Source organism: Heliconius melpomene, chromosome 2 (assembly GCF_056956725.1).
Source record: "Heliconius melpomene rosina isolate 202511_hmr_F chromosome 2, ASM5695672v1, whole genome shotgun sequence".
Taxonomy (NCBI): Eukaryota; Metazoa; Arthropoda; class Insecta; order Lepidoptera; family Nymphalidae; genus Heliconius; species Heliconius melpomene.
In genome coordinates this window covers 3,587,997-3,610,353 of record NC_140390.1, presented here as the reverse complement: position 1 = coordinate 3,610,353, position 22,357 = coordinate 3,587,997, and the positions used below count along the sequence as shown (strand labels likewise).

Genomic DNA, 22,357 nt, shown 5'->3' with positions numbered 1-22,357 from the left:
GCCTTCGGGCGGCATAATATAAGTATGACCGACGCGAACGGGCGGATGACTTTGATGATTTTGTAAATTTTTATAGATTTTCGAATTACTATTATTTTTTATGTAATTATTTGCTGCTTATAATTAATTTATCTCAGTTCGGTTATCTATACCGATGTTATACACTTAAAATATCGTAATTTTAATCATTTGAGATTTTATTTAATATTGTTCGCAAAAATTAATAATTATTTAATATAGAAAAATGTTTAGTATGCGCGCACAGCAAACTTTAGGTTTTTTTTTCTAATATTAAGAATTTCCTTTAGTTACTTTTACTTCTTTGGTTTGTTCATTTCGGTTACTCAGATATTTTTTCTAATAATAAATCTCCACTTATTATTATTTTTTAACTTATTTTAATGATTTAGGCTTATATTTTCGCGGGCGTAGCCGCGTCCGGGCCCACTAGTATATAAATAAATAAAAGATTCTAAGAATTTAGAATGCTAAATAAATTAATTTAGTGGTTTGCCTTTTAAAATCAAGTCATAATAAAAAGATAAGGCCATTCAGAAAAATTATAAATAAAAGAAAAATTAAACAGCGACATATTTGTTATACGTAAATAATAAAAATAAAAATATCCAATAATGAAGTTGAAGATACAATGCTTGAAGAAATTTAACATCCCTTTACACCTGCAAGACCACGGCGCACTGGAATTCAATCAAAGGTGAGATACTGTTTCTCGCTCTTTTAACGTAATTTTAATAATTTTCTTGACTCCTTTGGCTTTTAATAGCAATAATTTTAAACGTATATTAGATAATAGATTATATTAAACCATGTAAAATGTTGTATTAAGACGCTGTTTTTGTAAGTAGGTATTTAGAATTTATTGGTAAACTCTTCAAAAAATATTATGCCACTGAATAACCGATGGATAATTTTTTTTCTTAGCTATGTTATACAGAAACAAAGTATTATGGTAAACTCCGTAATTCGAAAGAGAAAAATTTTTGCGGCGTTCAGTTTCGTTACTCAACGCGCAATGCCTCGAGAATTCGGCGGAAAATGGGCAACGGAAGTGTCTTAATGGGGACGGAGTGACGCAACACTCTGTCCCCAGTTTCCTTATGCCTAGCCTGCTATATGCGGGATACAGCGTGAAGCTGAAAGCAAATCAAAAGGAAAAAATACTTATCTTGAAAGATTTTTTGTTTGCATTTTGTTTCGAGCGCCTACGTAGTCTACTGAGAGATTTTTCTGGATTTTTTTTACTTTTTATTTTTTTTATGGTAGGTACATTAGTTATGAATACGAAGTTTGCTACTCTAATATAAGGCATAAGACTGTTACACGTATATTTATCGAATGACATTTCAATGTCATTTCAATTACTTTAAACTCAATTATATATTTCGAAATATTTATAAATTCAGTTATTGCAGTCTAATTTATTTTTAGTAGAATTTAAGAATTATAAATAAACTAATAGCAAGTTTACTTTTCAAAAATACATTTTCTGCCCCACTGATTAAAAAAATTCGTATATGAAAATCACAGAAACGTAAAACTTATGTCAATTCCTTGTATCGAGTGTTAAAAATAAAACTACATACATACATAATAAAACTAAATATGAATATTTTAGTATTATATAGTATTAAAAAGTTATAGCTTTAATCAGAAACCTAGCATTGAAGAACATATTAGGAAAAATCAAGAACTCTATACAGGGATTAACTAAAATTATTACTTACAACTTTAGAGACATAAAACGCCGTTATATTTTTTCTTAATATATTGAGACAGACCTGAAACAAAAAAATAATGTTAGTATTGTTGATGTATTAAAAATTATTATAAAAATAATGCTTAAAAAAGAAAGATAAAATTAAAAATTAAAATTATCAGAGTTAATCTAGTGTTAAAACATTCTATTCCCCAATTTCTGCCGAATTATGTGGGAAAATTCCGTGTTGGCAGAACATAACGCAGGGCTTTGCCACGACACCAGGGAGAAAAAATGAAAATATAAACGTAAAAGAAAGATAATCGTCAAAAAGCACTGTTATGCTTTTTCCCGCGTAGTATGGTAATAGGAAGGAATTTAATATTAAGACAGCACTTGCCGCCAAATTTTGAAGATAATAAAAAATAAATATTTATTATGAAAAACGAGGAAAAAAAAACAATTTAAACAATCGTTCCTCCGAGTGGGGATTGAACGCGCTATGAAGATAAAAAAATAACAAAAATATCAAAATCACTCCTAACTGTAATTGCTCATTCGATTCATACAAATCATTGTTTAGATTTTTAAATAAGCCATTTTTTTTTTGGGAAACATGTTAGCACATGCTGGCCATGTACCTATGGGTCAAATATTTATGAAATATCAAGTATTGCAGCTTCGATGAAATACTAATAATATTTTAAATAAATTATAAAGCCAACAAATTTAAAATAAAAACTTATATCTACGTTACGAAATTAATGAATTATGGTTTGCCTGTAAATTAGAAAACTGCAAAACGTTCCTACTGCAACTTTGCTATATTTTTCTTAAAGGTAATTTTGACAGCCGTAACTTGCAGACAAATACGTCACGAGTCATATATGAATATTCACGTTAACCGATGCCCTTATTCCAAATATAAAATAAATTAAGTAATTACCAAGGATTTTTGGGAAAACTTCCGTTACAGTGCTGGTGTGTTATAATAAGCATTTTTCTTTATTGCTTTATACCTCCCGGACTAGAGAAAACGTAGCGCCAAACGCTACGCTCCTTTGGTTTCGGCCTCTGTCCGATAGAGGAGGGAAATCATGAAGATGTTGATGACAGAGAACGGACGAATGAATGAACGGATGAACGGACACGTTCACTTTTTACTGGGGACAGTATATCCGATATTTCTTTCACACCATCCTGTCAAAGGCCTTTTCTAAGCTTTTTCGTTTACGGACAAAATTTTTTACGTTTTTTTTTATTGTAGATAGGCAAGCATTTGTCCGCCTGGTGGTAAGTGACGATGCAAACAAAGGTGGAGCATGCTTGCCTAGGCAGTGCCTATTCACTCGTTCTTTAAAGAACCTGGCCCAGGTTATACATGTCGGGGAACAGTTCAGCAGGCAGGGAGTTCCACATTAAGAAAGTGGAGGTGAAGCGCTGCGTACGAAAAGGAGGAATATCGATGACATAAGGGTGAAATCCGAGCCTACGTCTAGTGCCCCGCAGATGGAAAGGAGAAGAGGGTACCAGGTAATGCAGCTCTACTGCACCCTCTCCAAAATGTATTCTATAGAATACCGACGTGATCCTATAACTTGAAAAGTCTATCCGTGAACCTTTGCTTTCATACCAAGGCGTGATGTCCAGATGTGCCAATAGTCTGGGCCCTCGCCTGTTTTCCAATATAGTAAGAGAAATAACTAACTGTCTCTGATAATTTAATGTATATGTACCTCCTCATTTTAATAAAAGATATTATCAACTAGATTATTAGTATTATATGTTAGTACTAGATTTAGAGAAGATTTCCTTGAACTTTAATTAACTGTTTTTGACATATTTTTTCCGCGAGTAATATAAATCTCAATAAAACCAATCTCTTACTAACAATCTAATTTACAATGAACATAAAGTAGGTTAAAGTAAATTGCGACGTTTGTTCTTTCTATTAAACAAAACCCGTATAATAAAATAAGGACATGAATATCATTATATCAAAAGTTAAATAAATGGTAACTTAAAAGGAATTCAAGTTGCTAAACGACATTTCGCTGGTTATGGGATGGGGTATTGAACTTAATAACCTCTCGGACAACGAACTTAGGTATGGGTCAATCGAAAACTGACAGTTACCATCAAAAGCATTCTTTTGAAATGATATTTAATATATGCTAATAATAAATGCTAACAAAATACGTCGATCAAGATAGCTACATAAGAAATTTTAGACTTGGTCCAAGACTAGACCAAAACAATCTATATCTATACTTATAAAAAAATCGTAAAAGTGACGGTGTCTGTCTGCACTTGGAAGATACTCGTATTTAAAAAATAATGTTATTGGGAACCTTTATTAACCTAATAGCACCCAAAACAATGATTTTTTTAAAATTTTTGTCTGTTTGTCTGTGCTTTTGTAATCGCTAATCTGAGAATCAACTTAACCGATTTAGATACTGTTTTCACTATTGCATTCTGGCAAGCTCTCGAAAAACATCTCTATATTATTTATTGGGGGAAAAACATCTAGGGTTATATTATTTAGGGTTATATTATTTATAGGGTTATATTTATTATTATTTTATTGCAATCGGTTCATAAATAAATAAGTTATGTCAATTTAAAGTATATACTTAAGTCAGTTTTTCTTAAGTACACTTAAATAAACATTTGTACAATTGAAGCGGGCGTAGCCGCACAGGCCCATTAGTTTTAAATAAATAGCTTTTTAACCCACAAATACTTTATTATCAACCAAATTCAATAAGTTAGTACCAATCTTTTTCCAAGTACCCCTTTCCTTTCTCTCCTCCCTCCCATAAACTATAATACCTACAAGTACTATTTCAAAAATATTTTATGTTTACAAAATAATGCTAATCATTTACAGATCGCTGAGTGTATTGCAAAAAACGCCTTGAATAACATCTGTTTTTATCAGATTGAACGATAAAAAATATTTAAAATGTAACTCCTAATGAAGCCACTTGAATAAAGGACCATAAAAACACAATTAACAACAAAGGGTACTTAAACGTGGTTAAACAAGTAAGAAAAAAAATATATATATATTTTTATGGAAAAAGGACAAGGCAAACGAGCGTTCGGGTCCACTGATGATGATCACCGCCGCCCACGACCTGCGTTTCTGGCCTTTGAGGTGGAGATAGACGCGCTTTTTGAAGGTACCCATACCGTATCGACCTGGAAACACTGCCGCGGGTAGGCTATTCCACAGTTCGGTGGCGCGTGGAAGGAAATTCCTACGAAACCGCACAGTAGTGGAGTGCCACGTATCCAGATGGTGTGGATGATATTTAAGTTTGTGACGTGCTGTGCAGTTAGAAAATTCGGCGGCAGGTAACAGGTCAAACAGTTCTAATTTAAGTTTAAACTATAATTAATACTACAATGCATACCTATAGAATGTTATGATGATGTTTCTTATAATTAACAGAGAATTAACAGGGCAGAAAGTGGGGAACGTCACGTGGGGAGTGTCTCAACAATAGGTTCCCTCTGCCTACCCTGCTGTGTGCGGGATACAGCGTGAAGCTTATATATTTATTTATTTTTTATTTTAATATTACTTCACAAAAAATATATAACATTTTTGTATGTTACACAAAACAGTCACCTTTCTTATATGTAATTTACCTTAATTAATAACTTCAAAATATACAAGATTTGTATGAAATGCCAAATAGTATAAAAAGATAATTAGCATTATAAAAGTGTTTAGCACTTCTTTATCTTATTAAAAAAACCAGTTAAGTGAGACTCGATCTCGCCCGCCGAGGCTTTTTAGGGTGGTAGGTCAACGGGAAGTACACTTATAAAAGTGGACAAACTTACAGGCTCATTTTGTATGAAATTAACTATGAATATAAATTTGTAATGTTTGTTTTTTCAATGAAATACTTATAAAATAGCCGAAATATACATTTCAGGTTTTTTCCTTTATTTGTATCGTAAGTTCTTCGTGCCAAATTTCAAAACTGTGGGCCCAAATTTTATATAAAATGCAACAAAATCGATACATAAATGTTTAAATTACGTTGCTACTTAAAAGCTTTATTTTTTCATGCTTCAGGATCAATTATTAATTATTGACCTCAATATTTGATATTAATTTCAACTTGATACCACACAATCTCGAGATAAATTATCTTGACAGACGGTCAACAGTATGCTCCTATAAGTATCCCTTATTTACCTTTTGAGGGCGGAACCCTAAAAAAGATTAATTCAACAAATGTAATTAATTCAGGTTCACCTTTATGATAAAAGTGGAGTACCTATATCAATTAAATTTAAAACTAAAGTGGGTGTATATCAATTTACTTCATCTCGTATTGTAAAAATTGGTAATAAAATAAATGTAAATTTAAATGTACGATTTTCTTATTTCATATTTTTCTCCGAGTAAGTACCTACCTCCAGACCTTATGACAATAATTTAAAACTAACTTCTGGCACAACGTAACCCTACAAAAAATAACTGGAATCAATTATATCAAAAATAATGTAAATCGACAGGATGTGACTGTAACGCGACAGTTGTGGGTTCGATCCCCACTCAAGGAAGCGAAATATTTATTTACGTTTATATTTCCATTTTCTTCGCTCTTGTGTCGACGCACAGCGTGGCATTGAGTTTGGCCACTCAACACGCAATGCCTCCAGGATACGCCAGAAGTGGGGAACGGTTTCCTCTGCCTACCCTGCTGTGTGCGGGATACAGCGTGAAGCTGATTTAATTTTTTTTTTAAAATATAAATCAATGCAATCAATTAAGCATTTATGTATAAAACTTCCGTTATTAGTATGTTAGGCACACGAACGAAGTCAGGAATAATAAATTAACAGAAAAACAAAATATTGTCACATACAACCCGTGGTAAACACAGTTCAGAAGACCGGAGGCCAGTCGATATAAACATCGCTTGAGTTTTGGACGTACATTCATTAATATTTCATTAGCGGTGCCGATTCAAAATGAAAATTAATATATATATCTACACAATTTTATTATTAGTGAAAATAGTTCATAGTTCTTATAACATAGACGACGAAGACATTACAATTGAGAATTATGGCGAAGATTTAGAACTCTCGGAAAGCAGAAGTCGCAGGACGCTCTGGTCACATTCCCAGAACCCAGTTATAGACAAAGTTTTGCAAGTGATTGGAGGCAACCAAAACACCGATAGAGACTTTTTTAGTTTTCTAAGAGACTCTTATCCTTTACCTGGAGGTGAGTTTAACATAAAAAAAAATATTAAGAAATCTGATACAATTATAATCATTAGTTATTAGAATAACATATTACAAACCAAAAGTTGCAATAACTTATATATTTATCTAGTAGTCTTCCCAGACAAATGAGATATTTACATACTAAGTAAATATATGAAATAAATAAATAAACATTTGTTCTATTAAATATGATATTTTTTTCAAGCAAAATCTTAAATTACGATTTATTTAGTGCATAACAATAACGATACAGATACCAAAATATGTTTTTTCTTAAAAACAATTAAATAAATGTATGGTCCATACTTCTCTAAGTAAAGTATCGAAAGTGAAAAACCGCAAATGCCAATAATATGCGTTTTTTAAACGCGTATGTTATCAAAAACTACCCTAGTTAGTAATTCAAAACAGCAATAAGAGAAATTTGCAAATTTTTTACTTTCGATACTTTACCTAGGGACCGTCGGAATATTCGAATATTTTTAACATTTTGTTAGTTAATTTTATTACACACTTAAGAAAAAAAAATATTTAGGAAACGTACAAAAATTTAAAAGTAGCGGGATATGAATCCTGCCTCTTGAACGGTATCCAAGGGGCGTGGGTTCAAATCCCGCTACGTTCAAAATTTTTATATGTTCCCTAAATAAGTAAATATTTGAAAAGTTCAAGCGGACGAAGCCGGGGCCGCTGGTATGCAATATATTATATCAACAACGCAATTTAACCCATTCAGATTGTAAACACTAACGAAGCGCACTATTTAATAAAATTTTTGAACGAGATTTTTTTTGGTCTAACTTATATCACGAATTTGTATTAAATACAATTAAAACAAAAACTTCCATCGTTTTAAATAATCGTATAATAAACATAAATAATTGATGTTATTTATTAAATTCTTGTATTTAACTACTGTTTTGACCGTGTCTTAGTAAATTAAATAGAATTAAATTAATAGTGCGACCTAGCGACACAGAAATGTTGATGTCGAAATCGATCACCTTGTCTAAAATTTAATGGTTAATAAAATAAATAAATAAAATTACAAAATAATATATAGAATGTTTTTTAGCTTCACGTTGTATCCCGCACGTAGTATGGTAGGCAGAGGGAACCTAGGAACATAGTGTTAAGACACTACGTTCTCATTAAGGTATTTCCGTGACCTACTCTCCGCCAAATTCTGAAAGCATTACTGAATTTAAAGCTGTGCTTTTTTCTTCGTTACCAGAGCAAATAAATGAAAATATTTATTACCAGTGGGCCCGTGTGAGGCTACGCCCGCTTGAAATAGAAATATTAATAAAGAAATTGAAAACTAAAGATTCAGTCAAATCAGTAAAACAGTTGTATAAAATAACTGTTACGGCAATTAGCAAATTTGTCGAAATAAATACTTTAAATTGACATAACTTTTTTATTTATGAACCGATTGTAATAAAATAAACCAAAAAACCAAAAACATCTAGTGTTTTCGGAAGCTTGCCAGAATACAATAGTGAAAACCGCATCTAAATCGGTTAAGCCGATTCTGAGATAGCGAAAACAAACGCACAGACAAACAGACAAAAATTTTAAAAATAATTGTTTTGGGTTCTATTACGTTAATAAAGGTTCCCAATAACATTTTTTTTTTAAATACGAGAACCTTCCAAGTACAGACGCCGACCCTCTTACGATTTTATTATAAGTATAGATATATATATAGATATAGATTATAAGTATAGATTGTTTTGGTCTAGTCGTGGACCAAGTCTAAAATTGCTGATCTAGCTGTCTTGATCGACGTATTTTGTTAGCAGCAGACAAACAGACAAAATTTTTATTTTATTTTAATTTTTGGGTTCCATTACGTTAATAAAGGTTCCCATACATTACATAATTTTTTTTTTAATATCTTCGATGTAGGTACAGACACGGACCCTCTTACAATTTTATTATAAGTATAGATATAGATTATCTATATATATAAAAGGACTTGTCCTCACTCACTGAGGTAAGACGCACGCACAGCCGTAACCGCTGTGTGTAGGAATGTGAAATTTAGACAGATGTTTACTTTCGTAATCTGGACATCCACTAAGAAGGGATTTTGAAAAACTTGTACCTTAAAGGGGTGAAATAGGGGATCAAAGTTTGTATGGAAAAAAAATTAAATCGGCACCGATTTTTATAAAATTTGAAATTTAGATTTTTAAAAATATTTAATTGAACACGTGTTTCATCGTTTTCTAGAATTCTCCCCCTAAGGGTGCAAATAAGGGGTTGAAAGTTTGTATAGAATTTTTTCTAAATCGGCACCAATTTTTATAAAATTTGAAATTCAGACTCTTAAAAGTATTTAATTGAACACATGATTCATGGTTTTCTAGAATTCTTCCCCTAAGGGTGCAAATAAGGGGTTGAAAGTTTGTATGGAAAAATCTTTAAATCGCCACCGATTTTTATAAAATTTGTATTTTAGACCTTTAAAAAATATTTCATTAAAAACATGTTTCGTGGTTTATTGGAATTCACCCCTAAATAAGCAAGCGAAGCTGCGCGCGTCCGCTAGTATTAAATATGTATGGAACATGAAAATTTTTAACATTCTATACCAGCATGTGTGACAGAATCAAAAAATATTAAAATTCTATTGCTAAAACTGCAACCAAATTAAAAATTAATTCATATCTATTATGTACAAAAATATTATATTAAAATAAAATATAGGAAGTGACGGCATAAAAAAATACCAACATATATATTATATATATATATAGAGATTTTTTTTTAGTTTTTTATAATAATTTATATTTTTAGCTTTGCTTCGACGCATTTCATAGTTACCTTTCACTTTTAATGTTATTTTTTTAGCTGACACCTACGTACATCAAAAATAAATAAATAAAAATAGATAGAGAATAGATAAATAAATAGATATATAGGTATCAATAATTTCACTTAAGTATTATTTTTCGAACGGACGTGGAGAACGGAGTGTCTTAAGCTATAGATTCCCTCTGCATACCCTGGTGTGCGGATTAGGCAGAGGGAGTAGTACTAACTAAATAACAAAATAGTAATTGGAATATGACATACATAAATAAAATTTTAAAAAATATATACATAAATATGCTTATATACATACATTTATGTATTACCTAGGAAGTAATTAAAAATACTAATAATATTATAAATAATTATTAAGATTATATGTTGGGCTGACAATCACACGAAGAATATTACAGTAATTTGTATCAAGCCTTTGCATTATTATATAATAACATATTATATATTCTAAGAAAGAACAATCGAGAACAAAATTATTCTGGACTAAAATATATACCTACTTAAAGCAATAAATTTTATATACCATGTGGAAAAAAATTCTCTGCATTCCCAAAATAAATAATAATGAACCATTACTTCTACTTAAAACACATATCGATATTTTTTTGTCCACTTTTATTTAAGCAAATATTATTTTAAACATGATGTAAATGGAAACAGTGTAATAAATAAAATACTTTAAAATTATAAAACGCAAAGTTAAACAAAAACTAATAAGATAAAAATCATAATTAGTTCAAAGTAATGAATTAACAATTGCAATTTAAAATTCTTTATTTTTAAAGTCACTGCCAATTTGGGTATTTTAATTAATTTAATTATTTGGGTATTTTAATAGTTTTATAGTTTTTTATAGTTTTTTATAGTTGTATATTTTGTATACTTAGACAAAAATTTTGCACGACATATTCTCATGACTTTTTATAAATATGTTTTTGAGAATAAACAATAAATACATACATAGAAACAAAATACATTATTATTATTTTAAATTTTAAAAATTTCCAAAAGACAATCGAACAAAGTTCTTAGAAAATCGATATAAAAATTAATAACCAAATTACCTTAAAATTTAAGTTTTTTAAAATTCATTAAGCGAAACAAATCAGCTTCACGCTGTTTCCCGCACACAACAGGGTAGGCAGACGGAACCTAGTGTTAAGACACTCCGTTCCCCACTTTCTGTCGAATTCTGGAGGCATTGCGTGTTTAGTGGCAGAACTCAATGCCACGCTTTACCGGGACACCAGAGCGAAGAAATGGAAATATAAACGTATATAAATATTTCAGTTCCTCGAGTGGGGATCGAACCCGCAACAGTCGCGTTACAGTCACACCCTTGTGCCGCTGCGCCACGACAGCCTCAAAATTAGTTAAAAGATTGTTAAAATAGAAATACCAATAATAACCAATAGACGAAGACGAACAATACCAAAAAGACGAAGAAGATATTAACTCTTCTTTTAATTTATCAAATTTATTTTTATTCCAGGTCTCAAAGATCCGTACACTGAGTACGATTTTATAATAATTGGTGCGGGTTCCGCGGGCTGCGCTCTAGCGTCCAAGCTGACAGAAAACCGAAATGTAACAGTTCTGTTGCTAGAAGCAGGAAAACCTGAAATGATCATAACAGACATACCCTCCGTGGCACCCGTCTTCCAGGGAACTGACTATGTATGGCATTACTATATGGAGCCCCAACGAGGAGTTTGCATGGGTATCAACGGAATATTAAAATTGAAATTAATTATTATTATTGACTTCTGAATTCAATAAAATTTAATCATTATTTAAAGGCAGTCGTGGAGGTGGGGTACAGGCATATGACAGTAAGTGCGATGATGTGGGTTCGATCCCCACTCGAGGAAAGGTAACATTTAATTTATTCGCTCTACTGTCGAGGTACGGCGTTGGGTAATAATAATGTCTTATGATCTGCGAAGTTGAGGAGCGGAGCGTCTTCGCATTAGGTTCCCCGTACTTCCCTTGCAAAACACGATACACAACATGAAGCAAAAATCCACTTTACTCTTCGTGCATTAGACCACGACAAAATTATGAACGCTAAGCTTTTAAAGTATGTAAAAATAATAATAATAATCACAAATTCCAGGTATGAAAAACCAGCGCTGTTTTTGGCCACGTGGCAAGGCGATCGGTGGCACAAGCGTTATAAATTACATGATATACACGAGAGCTAGACCTCGAGATTGGGATCGAATCGCTGAAGATGGGAATTACGGATGGTAAATATAGATTATTGGTTTAGAGCAGTGTTTCCCAACGTGGGGTCCACGCCCCACAGGGGGGCAATTTGATAATTAAGGGGGGCAATTAAAAAATGGACTCGACACGACTTTAACCCTTTCGCTTTGGGTTAAATGAAATGCTAAATATCAGTGACGATATAACACAACTTGGAGACGATGTTTTGATAACAATTTCAAAGTGATTTCTTCCTAAAACTTTAACATTTATATTCTTAAGGGAACAAAACAATTTTTAAAGGTTAAAAATTATGAATGGGGGCATAAACTTTTTAGAAATGTTAAAGTGGGGGCACGGGCTAAAAAAGGTTGGGAAACACTGGTTTAGAGGTTCTAAGAACAAAATTTTTATTATTTATTAATAAAATGAACAAAAAAGTTAACTTAATAAATAAGAAAAGCGTGTTACATATTGATGGCGAGAGGAAAAAAAGGTGCTGAATGTTCTTAATTATACCATTAAAATCTTATACCATCAAAAATGATTGACAGACACCAACCGAACAAAAACACCTGGATTCATTTTTAGTCGAGCTCCACGAAATATAACCTTGGTGTGTATATTAAAATTCTAAACGCATACATTTTGTTATGCTGAACCAAATATGCAAGGTGACGAAAAATCTATTGGCAAAAATTATATTGAATCTTGATTATATCTAAATCTTCCAGTAGACCACTCCTATGTCAAATAAATAAATATTATCTTCTAACAACAAGGTTGATTAGGTTAATCTATATATATAAAAGGACTTGTCCTCACTGACTGAGGTAAGACGCACGCACAGCCGTAACCGCTGTGCGTAGAAACGTGAAATAGGGGTTAAAAAAAGGGGTGAAATAGGGGTTGAAAGTTTGTATGGAAAAATCTTTAAATCACCACCAATTTTTTATAAAATTTGAAATTTAGACTTAAAAATATTTCATTGAACCCGTGTTTTATGGTTTATTATAATTCACCCTTAAGGGTACAAATAAGCAGGCGAAGCTGCGCGCGTCCGCTAGTATTAAATAAATATGAGAATAGAACTGCTTATTTGTAATAAATAAAATATTTTTTTCTTTAACTTTACTAGTATGTAGTATTAAATTTATTTTAAGTGTACTTGCTATTTATGTTAATCACGTACTGGCTGATCTAAATAATCTAAACCTATATATAAATCCCAAAACATCAATAAGCTTTAGAAGTGCAAATAATATATTACATAGTTTTATACATAACTAGCGGCCCTCTCGCGGTTTCATCCGCGTGAACTATGTTATTATTAATTTCTGTCTCCATGACTACGTCCTAGTGACGTCTATGCAAATTTTGAGACTCCTAGCATTTGTAGTAACGAAGTTTCATACAAACTTTCAACCCCAAAAACAAGCCCTCAGAAGTCGAATATTGCAAATTCCCGTCTTAGCGAGCACCTACGTCCTATAAGTAACTCCTATGCAAAATTTGAGATTCCTAGCACTTGTAGTTTCTGAGATTTCGTGATGAGTGAGTGACCTTTCGATTTTATATATATAGATACTGTTATATTTACTTTTTTAATAAATTTAATGAATGTATTTCAGGTCTTATAATGAAATATTAAAATATTTTATCGCAGTGGAAAAAAGTAACTTGGAAGGCTATGAGAAGGAACCTCATAGAGGACGAGATGGTGTGTTGCCAGTGGAATTTGTCCCAGTAAAGTAATATAATGTTAAAAATATTTTATCACTAATTCTCACTATAGAAATGTGTATTAATTTTACTTCTTAATTGTTTCAGAACAAGATTATCTGATATATTTCTTGAAGCTGGTCGAATCCTTGGACACCCCACAGTAGACTACAATGCTCCAGAAACACTTGGGTTTGGAAGAGTACAAGTGACCACTAGCAGAGGGCATAGATATAGCGCTGCAAAAGTTTTCCTACACAGCCACAAAAATAGACCGAACCTTCATATTTTACAAGACACTGTAGCAACGAAAGTGCTCATTAACCCACAGACTAAAGAAGCATACGGTGTGGAATACGCGCGTAACAATGTTTTACGTACTATTATTGCAAGAAAAGAAATTATTCTCGCAGCGGGACCTATAGCTTCTCCTCAACTCTTAATGTTATCTGGAATTGGACCAAAAAATCATCTTGAATCGGTTGGAGTCACTGTGATACAAGATCTTCCCGTCGGACGCAAACTATATGATCATATATGCTTTCCTGGTTTAATATTCTCTTTGAATGTAACAGATATTAGTTTTAATGAAAATAAACTAATTAATGTCCAAAATATTATAGAATGGTTGCATAATGGCGATAATGCTCTCGCGTCTCCTGGAGGTGTCGAAGGTATAGGATACATAAAGACACCAATTTCAGACGACCCAGACCCCTCAGTTCCAGACATGGAACTTATAAATATTGGAGGATCATTTTTATCTGACGGTGGACCTGGAGCCAGTAAGTCTGTTCGAAGAGGCATGAGAATAGTTAATAGTCTTTTTGATGAAGCATTTGGACCTTTAGATGGTAAAGACTCATGGAGTACTTTCCCAATGTTATTACATCCAAAGTCATTTGGCTATATAGAATTAAAAGATAAGAACCCTTTCAGTCATCCTCGGATGTATGGTAATTATTTGACGGAGCGTAGTGATGTCGCTACATTTATAGCAGCAATAAGACACGTGCAAGCATTAGTGGCAACTGCTCCGTTTCAACGAGTAGGCGCTCGTGTTTTTCCAGCTAAATACAAGACATGTAAATCTTTTGTATTCGATACAGATGAATATTGGGAATGCGCAATACGTACTTTGACGGCCACTTTACATCATCAAATTGCCACGTGTCGTATGGGACCTGACGGGGATCCAGAGGCAGTTGTAGACCCTGAGTTAAGGGTAAGAGGAATAAAGAATTTACGTGTAGCTGATTCGAGTGTTATACCCCGAACTATATCAGCGCATACAAATGCACCAGCTATTGTTATCGGTCTGAAAGCAGCGGATTTGATAAAAAACACCTGGAATTTATGATAGAAATTTTATTTATTTATTTATCTTTAGGGAAAATTTAATATATATTTTTAAAGTTTTAACTTTGAATTTCGTTTTATTTTTTGGAGTCTGTGACACAATATAACTGTTAAAAATTGTGCAAATTTGGAAATTTGAAAATGGCTTATGGACGATAAAAATATATCTAGTCAATATTTAAAACGATCTTTTAAAATTACAAATATAATTAAATAAATAAATATAATTAATTAATCTAATTAATACAATTTATAACGATTTTTTATTTTTTTAAAATATGGCCAGTCGTGGCGCAGGGGCAAAGGCGTGTGGGTTCGATTCGAATATTTTTTTTAACATTTTCGTTCTTCTCCTCTTTCTTCTTCTCCAGAATTCGGCGGAAATTGGGGAGCAGAGTGTCATAACACTAAGTTCCCTCTTCCTACCATGCTACATGCGGGATACTGCGTGAAGCTGACATATGTGTATAGTAAATAACTTAATACTTTGTTTTAATAACGATCGAGATAAGCACTACAAGACAAGCGGTACTTTATTAATTTTAAAGTATTAATTATAGTTATACGATATTCTTTAAAAAAAAACATGCATAGGTTAGTATTTTTGATTGACACTGGTAAAATATTGAAAACTCTTTAGACATGACGTCGTCCATTGCCAGACATTTGACATGGTTTTAACTTCCTGCCAGACATCCTCAAATCCTATAAGCTATAAGCGCCTACGAAAATATTAGGAGCAAATAATATTTTCTACACACCAATTAATTAAAATGATATATTGTTCGTATTATAAATTATTTAAGAAATAATCTGCGATCCCAGGGCCCCCAGATGTACATCATTTTAAAAGGAAAATTAAGAGGAAAATTTCAACATTTGTTGATAGAAAAAGATTGCGCTTTTCTTCATATTGCACGTTGCCATTCTGTAGTTTTTAGAAAAAGTTCTGTAGTTGTTAATCTTTTCATTTTGTTGCTTAAGGAACTTAGAATGTGTCATGTACCGATGTACCCAACTTCCTTTTTCAGCAAGGAGGTTTCACATCCGGCAGCAATTTTTTTATGTGTGTCCACCGAATTCTCCGTCATTTGTAAACCTATAAAGACTATTTTTTATGTTGGAATCCCAGGGAATTGAGGGAAATTTTAAAATTTTATAGCCACAAACCATGTGTTTCATATAATTTCTTCTTATAAAAAAACGATGTTTTCGAAGTCGGTACAAGCTAAGAAAACATAACAAAAAATATACCCCGCACAAAAATTAATTACTAATAACTTAAAATATATTATACTAAAGTTGCCACCGACTAACGAATAACGGATTTTAAATAGTAAAGAAGCATTTCTTCAATTTAAAGTAATTAAAATATTATTTTCTATATTTTAGTTCTTCTGTAAGTTTGCACATATAGTCATATAGTTTTGTAGTCGGTTTTTTCTAATGTTGTTATGTAAATACAAGTTGCTAAAGAGAATTAATGAAATAATAGATATTAAAAAAAACAATTCTGACTACTTTCTTTATTGTAGACAACACGACGTTGGGTTCCGCCACTCAATACGCAATTTCGCAAAGTTTGGGCGGTATATGTGGAACAAAGTGTACTATCACTAGGTTCCCTCTGTCTACTATGAAGAGAAACGTGATTTTTTTATGATTATAATTAGAATATTAACTTGCGAACTTAGTAATACATAGATATAATAGAAGCGGCGGACTTGAAATATATTAAAGTCATTGAACTTGTGACGTAGGGTATAATCAAGTTTAATTCCCGTGAAAAATATATCATGATCGAATCGTTTCTTGTAAATAATTTTGGTTCTGCAGATAAATATTTTTGACAGTTTAATAAAAAATAAACTTAAAAATGTGATTTTTAAAAGCCAAAGAGGGTGTATATAACTAAATAAGGGTGTGAAATTAAAAAAGAAGAGTTTTTTTTTGTCATTTACCTACACGAAAATCCGTGTGAAAATGTAATTGTGGTATTCTTTACGAAAAAAAATAAATATTGAAAAGTAAAATTTCAGCTATTTCAATAGAACAGCATTCTTTAAGGTATAAATTTTTATTTATAAACCGATTGAAATAAAACAAACAATGCAATTGAATCGGTTAAAACGTTACTGAAATAAGTGTGAACGCACGCACAGACAAAAAAAAATAAAAGTCCTTGTTTTTGGTTCTATTACATTATTAATTGAAATTAATAACAATTCTTTCTTATATATCTTCTATGTACAGATCCTATACGATTTTAGTATAAGTATAGATAATTATATATATATATATAGATTAAGCGATCCCTAAAAGAAAAAAAAAAGAGTTTTATAATCTATACCTAAATTATTAAATATTATTAGTACAGTCTTATTTGGTTCTTCACAGGGAGAGCATGAGAGCTTAATTGGTGCCAATTACTCATATAAAAAAAATTACTATGATTAAAAAATATATATTTATATTTTTATTATATTTAAATAATTTAGCGGCCATAAATGTCTATAATGAAACCATGATATTCGAAGGCTACGCGACGCCTGTTTCACGTGTTGAAGATTTAAAAACAAATAAGAAACGGCAAGAAAGTTACCCAGCTCCAATGAAAAGCAGGATTTTGGAAGTGATGTCAAACACACCGGCGTACCAGTTCATCCGATCTGAGCCCAATTTCTTCTCAGCTTTCAAAGACCATTATGAAATACCAAGAGGTAATTACCATATTTAAGTAATTTATATTTTTTAAATAATACTCAATTGAGGCCGCCGTGACACAGGAGCACAAGTGTGTGAATGTAACGCGACGGTTGTGGGTTCGATTCCCACTCGGAGGAATTAATTATTATTTATTAATATTTTCAGTTCTTCGCATTAGCACAAAGGCAAAAGCACCGTGAAGCTGATAAAAAATAATACCCAACAGTTACTCATCATGTTACTTACAATATTTAATATCAAATTTTGTCTAAATTGTTTTCAGAATTCAGTGGACCACTGAAAGAGTATGATTTTATAGTGGTGGGAGCTGGATCAGCCGGAAGTGTGCTTGCAGCACGACTAAGCAAAGGAGGAAAGGCGTCTGTACTGCTCATAGAAGCTGGTACAGGAGAACCGATATTATCTGGCGTACCAATATTAGCCCCAATACTCCTATCGACGAATTATGTATGGCCTTACGTGATGGAACGGCAACCTGGAGTTTGTATGGGTGTGTATGTTTATTTTTATAACTTACTCGACTCACTTTAATTTCACACTCATTAAAGCTTCTAATTCACGTCCACCACTTGTGAGTCGTTACAAGAAACCATTAACCACCATTAAACAGTCCCTAGAAAATTCATAGCCTTCATTTAAAAATAATTATAACATTAAAGATATATTACACAAAAAGAACATTAAAAAAAAATATTGTGCTAAAAAAATTCTAGTTAGAGACATAGGTACACTCTCATTCTCCACTCTCTGTCGAAATCTGGTGGCATTGCGTGTTAAGAGACAGAAAACAACGCAATTTGCCTCATCACCAGAGCAAATAAAGTTAAAAATTTACAACCTTGAGCTATTAATAATATTATGAATAATTCTTATTATTTTGGATACTACAAAAACTTCCGCTTTCCGCCTTCTGGAACGTCCAGAAGGCGGAAAGCGGAAGAGGAAGTGTCTTGATACTAGGTCCCTCTCTGCCTACCTTGCCATAAGCGGAATTAAGAGTCAAGCTAAAAAATATATTTTTATCATAAATTATTTATTTAATCCACTCGTGGCGCAGTGGCATAAGCGTATGACTATCTATATACTATAATCTCGACAGGAAGTGGGTTCGATTCCCACTTGAGGAAATGAAATAATTATTTAAACTTAAATTTTAATTTTGTGCACACTTCACACTCTGCGCCACGACTGGCCTCATATATACGAATAAAATTGTTTACAATTAATTTAGGCATGGAAAATGAAAGGTGCTATTGGCCTAGGGGCAAGGCTGTCGGAGGTTCTAGCGTCGTCAACTATATGATATACACCAGAGGAAATAAGCTCGATTGGGATGGAATTGCAGCTAAAGGGAATGATGGGTGGTAAATACTTAATAACGTTCATTAATAAAAATAATTATCAAACCAAAATTACTAATTTCAATTTATGAAATTTAAATTTGAAATCACTTTTTTTTTGTACCTATTGTATTGTATTTCTACTCATTTTAGGTCTTACGATGAAGTAATGCCATATTATATTAAATCTGAAAGAGCCAATCTTCGGGAACATAAAAATTCACCTTGGCATGGTGTTAATGGCGAACTAACCGTAGAAGATGTACCATTCAGGTTTAAATAGCTATAAATAAACATATACAATTTATTATCACTTATATAATAAAAGTTAAAATAATTGAATTTTTTAGGTCTAAGCTATCAAAGGCTTTTTTAGACGCAGCAAAGCTATTAGGAAATAAACGAGTCGACTATAATAGTCCTGACAGTTTCGGATTTAGCTATATACAAGGAACAATTAGTCGTGGAATAAGAATGAGCAGCGCCAAAGCATTTTTACATAATATAAAAAAACGGAAAAATCTGCACATACTTACACATAGTACAGTCACTAAAATAATTATAGATCGCACGACCAAAACTGCCGTAGGTGTTGAATTTCAAAGAAATGGACAAAGATATGTGATAAGAGCTAAAAAAGAAGTAATTCTTTCAGCTGGTCCCATTGAATCTCCCCATTTACTTATGTTATCAGGAATTGGACCTAAAGAACATTTAGAGTCAATGGGTATTGAAGTCATTCAAAACCTAAAAGTAGGGGAGACCCTCTACGATCATATAGCTTTTCCTTCAGTAACATTTACTTTAAACACATCTAGAACAACAATACTTCAAAAAAGAATTTCCAGAACCGATGTAGTTCAATACAATCAATTCGGTGATGGTCCACTATCCTCATTGGCTGGGGTGGAAACAATAGGATTTATAAAAAGTAACATCTCACGTGAACTGGACGATATTCCAGATCTAGAATTGTTAAGTACTTGCGCATCGTTTGCGTCGGACGAAGGAGCAGCAGTAGCAAAAGGAGTACATATGGCGAAATGGCTATATGAAGATGTTTACAAACCTATTGAGAATATGGAATCGTTTCTATTATTCTGCATGTTGGTACACCCTAAATCTAAAGGTTATTTGAGATTGAAATCCAAAGATCCATTCGAACAGCCAATGCTTGTTGGCAATTACTTAACACATCCTGATGATGTTGCAACAATGATTGCTGGTATTAGATATCTTATAAAAATGGCTGAGATGCCATCTTTTCAGAAATATGGTGCAAAATTATATGAGAAAAAATTCCCAAACTGTGAAAAATTTGCTTTCGGCAGCGATGATTACTGGGAATGTGCAATAAGAACTATTACATCGACGCTACATCATCAAATTTCAACGTGCAAAATGGGCCCTGCGTCAGATCCCGAAGCAGTTGTGGATCCTAAACTACGAGTATATGGGATAAATAACTTAAGGGTCGTCGATAGTAGTATTATTCCTAACACAATAGCAGCTCATACTAACGGACCAGCGATTATGATAGGGGAGAAAGCAGCAGACATGATCAAGCAGGCTTGGGGACTAACTTAAACTATCTTTGGTTAAAACATACTTTTTAGACTCTAGCTGCATCACGTCACACAGATATGTCTTTGTTTGGGCGGACATATATTTGAAAATCTCATAGTGACACTTATTTACCAAAGTTTTACGTAGCCCGTTTACGTATTTAATAGTAAAATAATATTTAAGCAAACAACTCGTTTTTTTTTTGTAAAATTTTACATCATAACCTGTAAACCTATATTAAAAAAATACTCTACTTATTTTGTAAGTTATCCTTAAGCATTATGTATATTTGCTTAAATCTTAAAAATATCTAATATTGGAGTGGAGGTCCCAATATATTAAACTAAAAGTATTAAATATATTAAAAGTATATAGTTTATACATAATACAAAAATTATATTAGTAGTAATATATAAATTAACTTCTTTTAATTCAGAATAAGCAAGTAATTGCGTCATTTACCCAAAGTTAACGTTTTCTTTCGAAGCATTATTTTCCCAGCTATATGTGAATTGGAGCTTATAGTTAAATTTATTATCAATTAAAGTAGGAAGTACAGAGAAAATGTTTTTATTCGTACTTTGCTCCCTCACAAGAGTGATTATTGAACTTATTAAGTCTTTTCCGAGGTTAGAAATATTGACAAAAAATACAAGTTAATTAAATAAGACGGTCATTATTATTTTTTCCCCATTAAATAATCTTAGGCCATTCAAAATGTGTACAAAGCACAGACAACCTTGCTGTTTATTATATCCACTGTAGATATTTATATCACAAAAACTGTCTAAATCTCTTAAAGTAATTAACAATTTTTTTGTCTATTCTTAAAGTTTACGAAAAGACCATCAAGGCGCTGTTCCCCAGTGTTTAACTGTCAACGTGAAGTTCGGTGCACGCTATTTTTTCTCGTTTCCTTATACTTATCAACAAAATTTTAACTACCTACATAATTCTTATTTCTAAGACACATTTCCTTTTTAGAATTTTGTTCGAACCGCCTTGAGAAACTCACAGAGCGTATTTGTTGATCTCTATAGAAATAAAATACTTTTATTACATCACGAAAACTTTTTAGGTCCTAAAATAGTTGTAATACAAAGTGAAGGAATAAAATAATTTGTGAAATAAAAAATGTGACCCGAAACTTGCATCCCACCATTATATAATCTATATCTATATAATCATTCGCTTGAGTACTCATCGAACCCACGACTATAGCGTTTAACTATTGCCTCAAAACAAATAAATTTAATAAACTTCAAACTTATTTACAAAGCCTTTTAGAATAATAAAATCAGCTTCATGCTGCACACAGCAGTGTAGGCAGAGGGAACCTAGTGTTAAGACACTCCGTTCGCCATTTTCTGCCGAATTCTGGAGGCATTACGTGTTGAGTGGCAGAACTCAACGCCGCGCTTTACCTCGACACCAGAGCGAAGAATTGGAAATATAAACGTAAATAAATATTTCACTTGCTCGAGTGGGGATCGAACCCACAACCGTCGCGTTACAGTCACACCCTTGTGCCGCTGCGCCGACGGCCTCATATGCTATACATAAATGCCCACATATAAACATAAACGGGTAGCGAACTTGAAAAAAAAAACAGTAAAGACAT

At 32.3% G+C, this 22,357-nt stretch overlaps 3 protein-coding genes across 4 annotated transcripts in view; 2 read left to right on the top strand and 1 right to left on the bottom strand.

Annotated features, from left to right (window-relative positions):
• Flo2 (flotillin-2) overlaps positions 1 to 22,357 on the bottom strand; it is a 220,877-nt gene that overhangs the window by 192,313 nt on the left and 6,207 nt on the right. The gene's annotated exons all lie outside the window — the stretch shown is intronic.
• On the top strand, positions 6,646 to 15,104 carry LOC146540423 (glucose dehydrogenase [FAD, quinone]-like). The gene is made up of 5 exons (XM_085206050.1): positions 6,646 to 6,977; positions 11,307 to 11,534; positions 11,931 to 12,063; positions 13,654 to 13,773; positions 13,853 to 15,104. Exons 1-5 carry the CDS (start codon positions 6,719 to 6,721, stop codon positions 15,102 to 15,104), a joined length of 1,992 nt encoding a protein of 663 aa, XP_085062176.1. The 5' UTR covers positions 6,646 to 6,718.
• Positions 17,628 to 20,886, top strand: LOC146540422 (glucose dehydrogenase [FAD, quinone]-like). The gene is made up of 5 exons (XM_085204620.1): positions 17,628 to 17,823; positions 18,093 to 18,320; positions 19,062 to 19,194; positions 19,324 to 19,443; positions 19,521 to 20,886. Exons 1-5 carry the CDS (start codon positions 17,628 to 17,630, stop codon positions 20,755 to 20,757), a joined length of 1,914 nt encoding a protein of 637 aa, XP_085060746.1. The 3' UTR covers positions 20,758 to 20,886.